This window comes from Yarrowia lipolytica, chromosome 1B (genome assembly GCF_001761485.1).
Source record: "Yarrowia lipolytica chromosome 1B, complete sequence".
Classification (NCBI taxonomy): domain Eukaryota; kingdom Fungi; phylum Ascomycota; class Dipodascomycetes; order Dipodascales; genus Yarrowia; species Yarrowia lipolytica.
Window position 1 is genome coordinate 2,806,559 of NC_090771.1, and position 13,989 is coordinate 2,820,547.

Consider the following 13,989-nt stretch of genomic DNA (forward strand, 5'->3'; position numbering starts at 1 on the left):
ATTGATTCTGGAAATTAGGGGCCACAGCGCGGTTATGTGGACACCATCTGACAGACACTCCGGAATTTGCACGTGGCGGCAAATCTCGTGTTTTCAAGCAAACTTCTGCACGCTACCGTTGTTCTCTGGTCAACGTTCGTGTTTCATACTGGGCTGTCAGATGGGCTCTATGTTGCCTATTGTACCGTCTTGGAGCTGTCAAACAAATTAGCACTCTTTAGAGGTGTGCTTGTGCGAGCTAGCAGGACAAGGACCGGGGATGATAGCACTATGCTAGTGGGGAGCTCTTTTGTCGGTGATTTGTGTCTACCATACCCATAACAAGCTGGTGCAGTGTCAAAATGGTTTTGGTCTGTGGAAAGCTCCTTGTGTAGGTAAGATTAACCGATTTAAAGGAAGCCTAAAAGTCGGACTACGATGGCCGTGGCGTTCCCCTTCTAAGCCATAAAACCATCCTCTGGACATTCCAGCATTTTCTAATATCATGTAGAGTGCGCCTTGTTCTTGTTTGGGCAAAAGCACAAGGCAAATTGCCTTGGGCGACTTGCGACTCTCCGCTATCTCCAACTGCAGATGTTATGCTGAGGCCTAACTCTGTGGGTGGTATCCCAGATCCTTTCCGAGAGATTAAGTTGGGTTAATCTTTTGTCTTTTGGCAGGGTAATAATGTATACCTGTATGGCGCTCCTCGAGAGAGGCGATCTTCTCGTTAGTTACTCTACCTCATCTTGCTGGTCGAGGTGGGGTGATCCAGAAAAAGAAAGGTTGGCAAATAACTACAGGCAGCAGTGTTTTCACAAACCAAGGAGCAATAAAAAAACGGCCTTCTGCGGCCTAAAACCACCCGTCTTGTTGTTTTAGCACAACCGCCACAGAGCCTGGACTTCCAGGAACTAGCACAAGCACCATACTAAAACACTGGTGCCGTTTTACCAGTACATCAAACACGTCTAAGCGAAGTGGAGGAATGACGAGAAAGGAAGTAATTTTGCCGCTTCGGGCAACTCTCGAGGGTCAACCATATAGGTCGCATGAGAGGCGTTGAATTTTGGCCCTCCACTAGCCCAACTGTCGCACCGCTTAAACTCTCGTATCCAAGACGGTGGAGACGGTTTTTCGCTAGACGGCACGCACAAAGAAAACGGGAGCTGGTTGAAAAATATTTATTATACACACTTTTTGGAGCTTTGTCCTAGTGAGAGAGAAACGCGTCGAGGCATTTCCTTGTCCAAAGGAACGAGACATCAACGTCAGACAGACATTATGGCACAGCTCAGTGGAGACGGTCCCGTATCAAACCTCCTTAATTTTATGTGCATCGGTCGATACTAAGTGCCGATCCCGAAGGTGGAGAAATCAACTTCAACGCTGCCATGCAGGGGTGGTTGAACCACGAAAGCAAATAAAAAGCACGTACAAACGTACCGTACAAACAAGCCCACACAAACATGCCATGTCCATGGTTTGAGACAGTCTTGAGTGATAGGCATTTATTGCTGAGCAGGTAATAAGAGACGTGTGGACTGTAAAGAGAGAACCGACGCCGCCCTTTCTTTGTCCTCCACACTAACATCGTACAGCACTAGCTCCCCTCGATGGACCTTGTACTGGTTTGTTTTGCACAGCTTGTCTTGACTGAGTTTGTCACCCCTCAAAAGCTCCCAAGTTTTGTGCTGAACGTCTTGGGTCGTATACACCGGATATGTAGACCCTTGGCGATGAGTAAATGTATACACGCTTGTGGATATATCGGTCTGTGCCTGTAAGCTGGTGGGGGTTGTCATTATAATATTTTGCCCCGTAATATTCTCCCTGAAATATGAACAACTATTATTATTTCGTCAACGTGAAAATCCGAAATTGTCTCACTCAATTGAAGACACCGGTATTGTCCCTGGTACCTGGTGAAGGGTCCTCGTGCAGTACAGGGTTCCAAGGTAGCTACAGTACTGTACTGTATATGTACATGTTTGTCAGAGTCAGGCGACTCTTAAATTGTTACAAGCTCATAATTGAGTCAGGGTATCTAAAACTTCACCATAAAGCGAACCGTGCAAGATTCGAACCCACGACCGCTCATCATCCGCTCCCAAAAGTCGATTGTCACAATGCCGATTCGTTGCTGTTTGGCTTCACATCGTCGTACAAGTACAGTAGCTACAGTAAACAAACTCAGGAACGATCCACATTTGAAAAACACAGTTGGAAAAAGTGGAGGACACAGAGGGTGAGACCACGGGTCACCACAATCCATTGTGTATGTATATTTACCTGGCAGCGTATACAGACACACTTAATCCTAACCGTGTCACTATGTTCCACTCCGTATTCACAGTCCGCGGTCTCGTCGTCCCGGAGACCACCGACAACTAACACGGCTGAAGTCATAATTAATATTGCTTGCGCATCGAAAGTGACATAAATGTGTATTTTTTGGCGTGCAAGTGGAGGGACACGGGTCTTACAAGCTTGCTGGACGACCGTGCAAACGTAATTATCCGCCCATACAACTTTGCATGGTCTTTTGTACAATTTTCAGCCAAAGACTGTCCCAGGTTCATGTGTTTGGCAGGCACAAACAGATTAAACCTAGATTGCTTTTTGCTGGCTTGCTACGGAGAGCGGATCTAAGAGAAGGCTTAGCCTACAAGTAGTCGTGTGACGACGCTAAGAGTCTAGACCGATGCCTCATGTGTCAGAGGTACGCTCTAACGTATGTTTCTTGTGCACAGCCTGCATCACGAGCTATATAGCACTCTCCCTCGGCCGTTGAAGTGTCCACTATTAATAGTGGACTGGTGTGTTCCACAGCCTCTTCTCTGCTTCGGCCACCGGGCTGTGTGTTGCTCACTGCTTTCGGCGTTAATGAGCTTAACCTTGTGTTGATAGTCCGACTCCAGTAAGTCCAGCCAAATACCACATTGGAGATGGGCTAGTGATGAGAGATTTTGAGAGCAGAATTGAAATTGATGGCGGTCGAAGATTCTTTGGTTTTCAAGTCTGTAGCCCTTAAACTGTCCAAGTTACTCCACCGCAAGCGAACAAAAGTATTGTTCACGCATCATGCAGATCAAAGCAGTGCAAGCCGCTCTTCGCTGATATAGCCCCCAACGCAAAGTTTGACGTTCCTAGACGTTTAAAGACCCGTCTCAGCTGCGCTCACCCTCACCTCGACCCAGACTTCGACCTCAGTCTCGTCACCTCTTACTTCCACTCATCAAATGTACAGATTCCTGTGGATCGTTCCGCTGTTTGCTTGCGTGGTCTGGTGGGGCATGCTCATTGCTCTGCTGGCCGCATGGGCAGCCCAGGGCAAACCCATCTACGATTTCATGGACCCCGATGACAAGGTGGCGTACATCTCCGACGTGGGAGCCACCAGCCTGAAGCCCGTCTTCATTGCCTGTGCCGCCACCCAAGGTGGTCTCTTCATGTTTGCGCTCATCTTTGAGCGATGGATGAGACACAAAGGTCGACTATTGCGAAACCACCGCCAAGCGGAAAAGTGGCTGTCTGTGGGCGCCATCATCTTTGGCATCCTGGGCCAGGTTGGTATCATTCTGGTCTCAATCTTCGACACAAAGAACCACCACAGCGTCCACGTTGGTTGTCTTGTGCTCTTCATTGTTGGCATTGGTATTTCTGCCATTCTCAACTCGGCCGAATTCACCCTTTTGGACCAGAACTACCCCGACGTGCGTCGGCTCAAAACCTCATATATTTTGCGATGGATTTGGGTCGCTATTGCCATTGTGCTGGCGATCATCTTCGTTTCGTGTAACAATCGAAACGAACCCAACGTGGCCGCTGGCTTTGAGTGGGCGCTGTCCTTCTTCTACGGTTTCTACCTGCTTATTCTGGCGTTCGACCTCATCCCCTTCAAGCGGTACCAGGAGCGAAACGCCATGGCCACTGCTCCCCCCATGGCGGAGTATGGCTACGTGCAGCAACCCAATGATCCTGGCTACTCCCCCACCGTTGGAGGAGCAACAATGGTGCCCCCACAGCAGCAGGACAAACCGTTTGATGCAGCTTCTTACGCTACCGCCGCCGATGGCTTTGCTGCAGCCCCCCCTAATTACAATGTCGCAAAGCCCGAGCCCTCGGCCATGTATCATTAAGAGAGTTGGTCTGTGCGGGCACGACTAAGACGTGATTAACGCTCTCGAAAGTGCTTTTGTCGCTCTCGCTAACAACCCTCCTACACGTCATGTATTTATTGCATATTCTCTTACCTGTTTTGTATATCAGCCCACGTTGTGTAGCCGGTGTGCATTGCTCGATTAGGCCGTGTTTGGGCCCGATTGGGTCTTTGAAACGGAGCTGGGAGCTGTATACTGCCGTCTGTGCCTAGCTTGCACTGCTCGTGTTACAAGAAAAGCAATTGTAAATTTAATATATTGGAAAATGCCGGCCTACCAAGGATGCCAACAAGTACTACGTGAACTCGCAGAGGCAAATAGGCTCCTGCAAACCCTCCAGCAGACGCGCTGCAAGAGCCTCCCTGCAAGAGCTGTAGTAGGACACATAAACACCGACCGGGGGGGGGTCAGAGCAATCAACGCCGTATCTCTCCTCGGGGTGCATTGCTGCGTTTCCGTCGGAGGAGTTGGTGCACGTACAAACAAACTAGTTTTCATTCCGCAGACAAGCAAGTATACGAGGGGGGGAGGAGAGATGGTAGTGGGTGCAACACATGCAACCCACGATCGAAAGCTTTTCTTTACGACAGCTATTCTTCACTGTCTCAGAACGCGTTCTGTACGTGCAAGCGTATATCGGGCTGGTGCTTTATTTTTCTGGCTTTCCCTCAAATAAAAGAAAACCTGAGAGAGGGCTACAAGTAGTATTCGCCCTGTGGCAAGGTTCAAATTCAAACTGCAACTAAACGGCTCGGCCCATAACGCTATCCCCTTTTTCTGCTTCACCGTTGGGCTTAAGACAAGGTGTGGCAGACAAAGAAATAACCGGTATGTTTCTGCAAAACTCAATGTGCGCCCGCCAAACGGCATCATCTGGGAAAATAGACATTGGTAACAGCGCAAAGCAGGCACAAGGAACTGCCGTGGTTTGGTCGAAACGAGGTCTTTGGGCCATTGTAGCCGAAATGAGGGGTAGCCTTTTCTCTTGTGGCTCTCGACGCCCGTTTCATTGAACCCTTCGCTTACCCGACCGTTTCCGACATCTTTACGAGTCTCAGAAAGGGAGCCAATGATGTCAGAAGGAAAAGTGTCAGACGGTAGGTATTCGTACTGTACGGGTAGATCAGTCGCTTGACAGTCACTTAGTGCGTCTCGCTTAGTGAGCAGATTGCAGGGCTCAATGTAATTGGTCGGTTTGATGAGGATGTACTCAACCATGACTCTAGTAATCATCCCATTTATTGCACACACAGACTCAGATACACACTGTTCTGTAAAAATAAATGACTGTGATGCGCTGCACAACTGAACGGAGAGAAACGAGCACCTACACTACAACTATACACCACAACTATGTACTTGCACATGAGTGGGGGTGGGTGTTCTGAAGGCGCAGCAACGCCAACGAACTGATAGCCAGCCATGGGCGCGGAACTCCGCACCACCACGCTAATACGCTAATATTTAATTTATACGCTCTCAGCAGCGTCTACAGTACCTGCACCAAAAAGTGTGGAGATTTATGGCTTCTCTGATTGCAGGGCCCTGTTAGAGCTGTCGGTCGGATGCATGCACGCCAAACCCAAGGCCATAATTTTCCTGGGAGCAGAGCTTAGCAGAGGGTCTATTGTAGGGGAGGCTGTCATGGCCCGTTTCCCTTTGCGGAAACCCTTGGTGGCGGTCGTGTTACGTTGGCAAGCGCGCAGGGTACACTTTGGGGACGTGGTTCATCTGTCATTGAGATGTCCCGTCGTGGCTTGTTCCAACACAAGGTTAGTCTTAGGGCCACACCACAAGTCCCCAGACCGAGGATATGGCACGTACCCGGCTTGGTAGTGTGGGGCAGGTCTTGTGACTGGCTCATTTGTCCGACATCGACATCAACAGCACGGGTCCCTTGTCGTAGTGCAGCGTGTGGCTATTCTTTACTTGTGGTTTACACCACCCTGAGATTACCTACTGCTTCCAACAAACGCTCACGGAACTGCAACCTGCTGCACGGTGCTGGAAGGGTGCGCACTGTGCGAAACCAGTCAACTACTTTGTCACACAGGGCCAAATCGACGTGTGTCAGGTTTGCGTCTGTTGTCATCAGAGTTTGGCTCCTACTTCGCTTCTATCTCAACCGCTCCTCTCTCCTACCCCGGACCACGGCCCAAAAGCACAAAAAAGAAACATGGCATAAGGCCGGACAGCAACCGCTGCTGCCAAAGCCAAATGGAAAAAGAAATATAATAGTGAAGGAGACGGAGACAAGTGATTAAGCGGCGATGGCAGAGTCCGGTGGAAACGCCACTTTCGGACAGCCTTCGGGCAAGACTGCGTGGGACGGGAAATTACTCACGGTGGTTATAAGACCACCTCGGTGTTGCAGTATTGGACCCACAGAAGGACTTTGCACGCACAAGGTACAAGCGTTTCTTGGCTAATTTCCCGTCTCTCTCTCTTCTCTGGTGGTACAGTCCAAAGTGGGCAGATTATGTGACATGTATGTAGAGTGCGAGTACGGGTAGATGGGGCGATGCACTCACTTGGCATCGCATTTACCTCGTTTCTGTTTGCTTTTTGGGCTTTTCCGAGTTAGTAAGAGATTGTGTATCATCTCGGCTGCTAGCGCGGTAGATCTTGTAGATGCCGCTTGTGTTATCAAAGATCTGCCGGGGAGTGAGACTGGACCTCCAGCTACACACTGCTAGATACGATGGCTCTTCAGTCTCATCTGGTACACTGACCTAACTCTTGGCAGTTAAATTGTTTGAGATAGTTCAATTGAACATGTTGGACTGGAAAAATAAAACACAAAGCCACGCGAAAAGAAAAGAAAAAAAAAAAAAAAGGGAAAAAAGAACCACACTTGTTTTGATTGCAGAGTAATTTCTACTCGTGCAGTAGGCCCTTTCCCTCTCTCTCTCTCTCCCTCAGTCCAGGAGCTAAGCTAATTTCCAGTTCCTAGATCGAGAGCTTATTTTGCGGGGCCAATCTAAGGACACGACATGTACTCGTAGATGCAAGAGCCATGTTAACCACCGGCGCTGCTTGTTCGTACCTACGTATATCAAACAGGGGATTGGCATAAAGCTGTAGGATAAAAGTTGTGTGGAGCTACCCACAGGTGGAGTCTATAGGGGGAGCGGGGAACCTACATGGGGGTCGTACGTCTATACCAACAGATGGCCCATACAGGCCCACCTAGTTGAATAATATAATCGTGTGCTGCGGTACACTGGTGGCCAAGCCCACAAAATAATCTCAGATAATTTTCCAAAGCAGACGCGCAGCCCAAATATTATTATGTCGTCGAAAAAGGAAGTCGGTTTTGAGTCTTGGGAGTGGCAGCCGAATTAGATTGGTACAGTAGAGCCGAGTCCGGGGAGTGGCAGGTGTCAGCGAAAGCTCAAAGGACGAGAGGGGACCCCTGAGCAGACGGGCGGCTAGGTCTCGACAGATGAGGTGCGCTTCTCTCGTCTCGGTAACCCTGTCAGGACGTCCAGACACTCTTGCCAGCTTGCACCACCTCCCTTCGTGGTTTATGACGAAACACGCTTAGCTAAAGTTCTAAAGGCTAATATTACGAACTCTGTGAAAAGGCGAAAAACCACAAAAGGGACGTGTGGTGTTGAAAAGGTGAAAAAGAGAAAACGAAAAGTCTGGCCGAAGTCAATGGTGCCAAACCCAGAGAAAACTCTATCCAAACTCTGTCCAAACTCTGTTGCTCATGTCTGTCTCACTATCAGTCGTAAACGTAAGCGGGTGTTACGGTTAGCACAGCTTCATGGGACAAGTACAAAAGCACCACATATCCCTCTCTCCAGCTTTTTTTTCTGGTAGGCAAAAACTATCTTGGGGTCCGACCAGCTTCCTCACCCTCACCCTCACACTCACCAGCACTCCCCCCTTCAACCGCTCCACCAACTACCCTTTCTAACCACGCTCTTTTACTAAACACACACATCTCTGGCTGCGCCAAAAAGTGTCCACTCTTCCCTCCACTCTTATTCCTTTCCAGTCACTCCTTTGCCTGTTATTTTTGTTGATACCCCTTCGAGTCATTCAACATCTTTCCCAACCACTTCTTTCAACCGTCCCACACCCCTACCACGCTTTCCCCACGACCACCACAACTTGTCACCACTAACTTTGGCCCATTCATTAAACTCTTGTCGGCCGTTATAATACTTCTTTGTGTGTCGCATCGCATCTAATCAGGAAAACCCAAACCCGGATTAGCCAATTTCGCCAAAACCATCCCAATCGAAAAACAAAAAGTCATAGTACATTATCGCCAAAATGGACCTCGAATTGGAAATTCCCGTCTTGCATTCCATGGACTCGCACCACCAGGTGGTGGACTCCCACAGACTGGCACAGCAACAGTTCCAGTACCAGCAGATCCACATGCTGCAGCAGACGCTGTCACAGCAGTACCCCCACACCCCATCCACCACACCCCCCATTTACATGCTGTCGCCTGCGGACTACGAGAAGGACGCCGTTTCCATCTCACCGGTAATGCTGTGGCCCCCCTCGGCCCACTCCCAGGCCTCTTACCATTACGAGATGCCCTCCGTTATCTCGCCATCTCCTTCTCCCACTAGATCCTTCTGTAATCCGAGAGAGCTGGAGGTTCAGGACGAGCTCGAGCAGCTTGAACAGCAGCCCGCCGCTCTCTCCGTCGAACATCTGTTTGACATTGAGAACTCATCGATCGAGTATGCACACGACGAGCTGCATGACACCTCTTCGTGCTCCGACTCGCAGTCGAGCTTTTCCCCTCAGCAGTCCCCTGCCTCCCCGGCCTCCACTTACTCGCCTCTCGAGGACGAGTTTCTCAACTTGGCTGGATCCGAGTTGAAGAGCGAGCCCAGCGCGGACGACGAGAAGGATGATGTGGACACGGAGCTTCCCCAGCAGCCCGAGATCATCATCCCTGTGTCGTGCCGAGGCCGAAAGCCGTCCATCGACGACTCCAAAAAGACTTTTGTCTGCACCCACTGCCAGCGTCGGTTCCGGCGCCAGGAGCATCTCAAGCGACATTTCCGATCCCTACACACTCGAGAGAAGCCTTTCAACTGCGACACGTGCGGCAAGAAGTTTTCTCGGTCGGACAATCTCGCCCAGCATATGCGTACGCATCCTCGGGACTAGAGGTAGAGCGCCTTCTAGTCTCCGCTCCATTTTTTTATTGTAACCAGTTAATAGAGAGTTTTTGAATGAATGTTTTAATTTAATGTCTGCTTTGAGAGTGTCTATTCCTTGTATTCCGTCCTAAGTATGTCGCCTTGTTCTCAGTAAACCAAATCTACGTTAGCCATACCTGACATCGGCACGATCCCTTCAGATCGACATGCCAAAATTCCGGATAAGGACTTTCTGATTGCGTGACAGAGTTTCGAATCTGGCTGTGGATCGGCGCAGCTGGGGAAACGACTTTTAGTTATACGCAACACACGGCACTGTTGGTGACGAGTGGTTAACCTGTTCTAGGATGAGTACTTTCCGGTACAAGTAGTGGAAGAGAAATTGAGGGTAAAAAAAGAGACGTAGAAGCCAATGATGCAGCATCTTCATACACACTAAATCTCCTGCAGTCGCTTGTCCACTTTGTAAGCTAGTCGCTTGTACCTACCTGGGACAGGTGTACTGTACACCGTGCTATTACTCAGCTCCAATTGGATACCGAATGTTTCCCGCGCCCAGATACGGCAGCTAAATCTTACGTCTCTTATTGTGACTGTCTGGAGAAATACCCCCGGCAGTGTGTGTGTATGCGGTCTCCAAGACCTAAAAGTTAAAGTGGGTATGCCAACCTTAGAGCAGCCCCGAAATACATACATGAGGTTTCGTACTCGCCTAGTGAAACACAAAAACGACGCTTGAAACCGATGGCTGCCTATGGGAGAGAGACAGAGCTAAGCCCGGACCCCGGACTTTCTGCCTGGTTTGGCAGTGTAGATTCACGTATGTCCAGTCTAGATGGTCGCCTGTCGAGCCCGTCACGCCATGCCGCCTATTTTCTTTTTCCCTTCCAGAATTTGACTAAGGATTAACACGTCGATGTCTCACAATCGAGAAAAGTGAAGAGCCCAGGACGAGACGTCATAAGAGCAGCTGTGGCCCGTACAAGCTTGTAGACCCCTCCCGTCGCTGAGAAGAGCTAATCAAACACAGTTTGAAATGGAAAGTACAAGTACATTCGTACTGCAAAGTCATATCTTGAAGATTTGACTACCATGCAATACCTGTACCTATTGGTACCTGCTGCAATACAAGATCAATACTACTCATGGGCTAATTATACGAGATGACAGCAGACTGCACTGGTACATATACAGATGACAGAAAAGATCATGTCAGCTCATCGCGGCAACCAGCTCTCTCCTGACCGAGACTTCATGACACCCGAGGTCTCCCACCCTTCACGAAACATTCACCTGCACGCGTGGACAAGGGTATAGATAGTGAGTTCGGGTATGCCACTCTGACTAAGCGAACTGCCCACATATTCTCGGGAAACAGGATATTTCGCCAAGGCGGACCGTAGCACACGTAGTCCTCCATGACCCCCACCAACTCTGTGCGTATCAATGCCCCCGGTTGGTAGCCGTCTTTGTTGGGGGTGTGCTTGGTGTTTGTCTGTGTGCAGGCAAACTCTTGGGGTTACATTTATTCGACGTGCCGCGATCTGCCAAGCAGGGTCCAGGGTGGGTGAGTTACGGGCCTGTCGTATAGTGATAATTTTTGGGCATACCCGTGGGTAGCAGTCGTCATTCGGCAGACCCTTCGCCCATATACCCCAAATGTTCAACAATTCTCAAGTATGTACCGGTACTGTAATCTCAGAGTCTGATGGCTGGTCGACAACGGCGGGTGTCTTAAAAAAAAAGAAACCACAGGCCTTTGGCAACCTTTCCAAACCTTGCGGAAAACCTCTCCTCTCGAATATGAAACACTTAGAACCCCACCTATACATGTGTACCGTAGTATTCCATCGCCGGATGCGTTCACGGCAGATACAAGAGTGAGATAAAGACACGGGTAGTCCGCGGACCGCATGGTGCGACAAGACGGGGTACAAGGTGTATCAGAAGACGAAACAATAAACAGACCCTGGCCACAGCAGTCCAGATTTATAGCCTTATACCCCTCATGATAGCGTTTCACCTCACTCACCTTGGTCTACAGGTAGACAGCACAGGTACAAGGCCAGTGACCTCATTCCGCATACATACACGTTCCTCTCTCTCTGGGATCGTCTTATCAGTTAAGGGAGGTAGAATACTCGTATAGTAGATAGACAAATTCGAATAAAAACCAGCTGATAATATTACCCCCGAAAAAGCATTCTCGGAAACATCCCAAAAAAGCACCTCCGTAAAAAGCACATAATAGCGACACTACGACGCTCGGTACGAGTGGTCTCTGCTCGTATATGTTGCCATAATATCGTCGGTGCACCTCTGCCAGCTGTCAGACAAGCAAAGGGAGTATATTTAGAGCTTTGTGAGTGTGACTTTGGGCCACAAGTAGCTGTCGTCTGCTTTGTGACTGTCACCTTGTATGACGGAATCAGCCGCCTAGGACGAAGACAACCTGAAACGGGTCTGGGCAGGAGAGGTAGGGGCCACAGTGTGTGCTAGATCCGTAGGCGATGTAGCAGTGGGTCCCTGTGGACCCTTTAGCGGTCTCCATACTCTACTTGTAGTACATACCTGTGCAATACAAGGGTATACAGGAAGAGTCTTTTTGTGAATTACTTGTCGTAGTAGCTGGTAGTATGCTGGTTTCGGCTATCAATAACCACCTTGGAATCGACTACAAACCACAAATAATTATCACCAATATTCACGCCTACTCAATGAGGAATTGGGATTGGGTTGGTTGCATGGAGCAAGAGGTCATACGAGTACTTTCGGTACCTTGTAATGTACCTTGCAATGTCAAACTGTCCTTGCAAGAGTTTTCAGCGTGGCTCTGAGTTCTTCTGAGGAGACTAAGTGGCATCGGAAAAAGAAATACCTCAAGCATTGAAACAGCCTGTCTGTACATGCCGATGTCATGGATACATATCCATTATCGTCATATTTATATATGGTCTGCTCGCTTCTTGTGTCTTCTCCCATGCTGGCTGCTTTTGATGATCGTGAAAAAGAAGTTTTGGACGTGCAGCACAAGATAGATCCTCTGCGATACATCGAGGATCCAAAAAAGAAACTACAGTATGTACATACAGTACTGTACTGTACTTTTACAACCAAGAACACAAGTAGTGGTTGCCAGATTGTCTTAGATCCCCTGCAACAATATTTTTTCAAGCCTAGGAGACAATAATGAAAGACATGGAACTTGAACTGGTTTCGAAGTATGTACCGTTCGTATAGAGAGAGGGAGTGGTTGTAAGCATTTGGTTTAGGTGTTTTGCTGTACTCGTACTGAAACTGAAGTGAAAGTACCGTACATACAGTAGAGGGCGAAACGTTTACTACAGAGAGTTCTCTAGAGATTGGTACACTCTAAGTTGTCGTATTATAGCTCATGTCTATCCCCACAGCTCTACCTCTCGTATTGGTGAACCTCGTATATAAACCTGTCCATCTTTTGACAGTTTAGCAATCAACTAAAAAAGAACCACAAAAGGTAGAGTACGGCCGTTGGGTAGTGGTTATTTACAAAAATCTAAAAATATCCATATTATTGGGCTGTCTTAAGTGTTTCCCATGGAGAATTTTACTGTACAGTATGTAGTCGGTCCGAACATTACTGTACTTGTGGTTGGAACATCTCCCTAGAGCTTGTGTCTATTGAACTACAGTGTCTGGCTGTGTTCAAGGACAAGTCAAGTGAAGTAATGGGCTGATTTTATACAGAAGCAATGACCAGAAGCAATGACCATTGTCACCCTGGTTTCAAAGATTGCAACAGCAGTACATTCCGTATAACTCAAACATCCTTGTCTGTACCGTAGGGAGTTGCACAGATTGTACACCCGCTGTTCACAGCTCGTGCTGTTACAAGTAGATAGCTGCTTGTAAAGAGTTACTCATGGAAGACTTTCTCCAATTCTTACTTACTTCCCCTGCTTCCATACATGAAATGTCTCGATCAGTATCTGAACTGTTAACTACAAATACTCTTGTCTCTGTTCTGCGGATTGTCTCACCTGGTTTTGGTCTGTTTCAGGAAGGTTCCCGAGGGATCTTGGTAGATTGTTTGGTTATTGTTATTTGTAGGGTCTGTACTCCCCTTAAGTCGGATTTCTGCCGACATCTAATTGCTTCTGTCAGTCGATCACTATTGTCACCATCTATGGTTATTTGACGACGTAAAAACCTGCTTACAATACTTACGTGGTCCGCGTCTCGTCGAAAGCCATTGTCCATAGTCATACTTGGTCAGCTAATCTCAAGATCCTTCAGTCGGCTGCTCTAAAGGTATGCCCTCACCAGCTGTGAGTCCCTCTATACACCACCAGGTAGATTCTGATTGACATCCTATTGTCTGCACCTGTACAAGTATCAATATGACTACGTGTTCGTGACTCTTCACTGCGAAGCCGTTCATAAAGAGGAAGAGTAGGATGCCCCCTCTCCCCCCCCTCATCAATTGACTGGAGTAATCTTCTGTACCATTTCGTCTACACCACCCCATATGATCTCAATGACACTTTACAGAAACTATAAGCACTGGTGCTTCGGCTCGTCGGCTTGTGGTAACTCTGTCGTGTGTTTCAATAATTTTCAGTAGCTAAAGTAGTACACGGTACTGGCGGACTACTTCATCTTGTCAATTGGCGTCCTTCATGTCTCATCACTCTTAACTATATACATCATTACTCGTAAATCATTATGGC

General features: G+C 48.4%; 4 protein-coding genes across 4 annotated transcripts; 3 read left to right on the forward strand and 1 right to left on the reverse strand.

Annotated features, from left to right (window-relative positions):
• Positions 1 to 1,819: 1,819 nt before the first annotated feature.
• Positions 1,820 to 2,422, forward strand: YALI1_B28084g (uncharacterized protein; the record flags this gene model as incomplete). The annotated part of the gene is made up of 1 exon (XM_068282138.1): positions 1,820 to 2,422. One exon carries the CDS (start codon positions 1,820 to 1,822, stop codon positions 2,420 to 2,422), a length of 603 nt encoding a protein of 200 aa, XP_068138239.1.
• Positions 2,423 to 3,221: 799 nt separating this feature from the next.
• Positions 3,222 to 4,121, forward strand: YALI1_B28098g (uncharacterized protein; the record flags this gene model as incomplete). Its single annotated transcript, XM_501187.1, has 1 exon — positions 3,222 to 4,121. The coding sequence occupies one exon, from the start codon at positions 3,222 to 3,224 to the stop codon at positions 4,119 to 4,121; it is 900 nt and encodes a 299-aa protein (XP_501187.1).
• A 618-nt stretch (positions 4,122 to 4,739) lies between these two features.
• Positions 4,740 to 5,375, reverse strand: YALI1_B28119g (uncharacterized protein; the record flags this gene model as incomplete). Its single annotated transcript, XM_068282139.1, has 1 exon — positions 4,740 to 5,375. The coding sequence occupies one exon, from the start codon at positions 5,373 to 5,375 to the stop codon at positions 4,740 to 4,742; it is 636 nt and encodes a 211-aa protein (XP_068138240.1).
• A 3,054-nt stretch (positions 5,376 to 8,429) lies between these two features.
• On the forward strand, positions 8,430 to 9,287 carry YALI1_B28150g (uncharacterized protein; the record flags this gene model as incomplete). The annotated part of the gene is made up of 1 exon (XM_501188.3): positions 8,430 to 9,287. One exon carries the CDS (start codon positions 8,430 to 8,432, stop codon positions 9,285 to 9,287), a length of 858 nt encoding a protein of 285 aa, XP_501188.1.
• Positions 9,288 to 13,989: the final 4,702 nt, after the last annotated feature.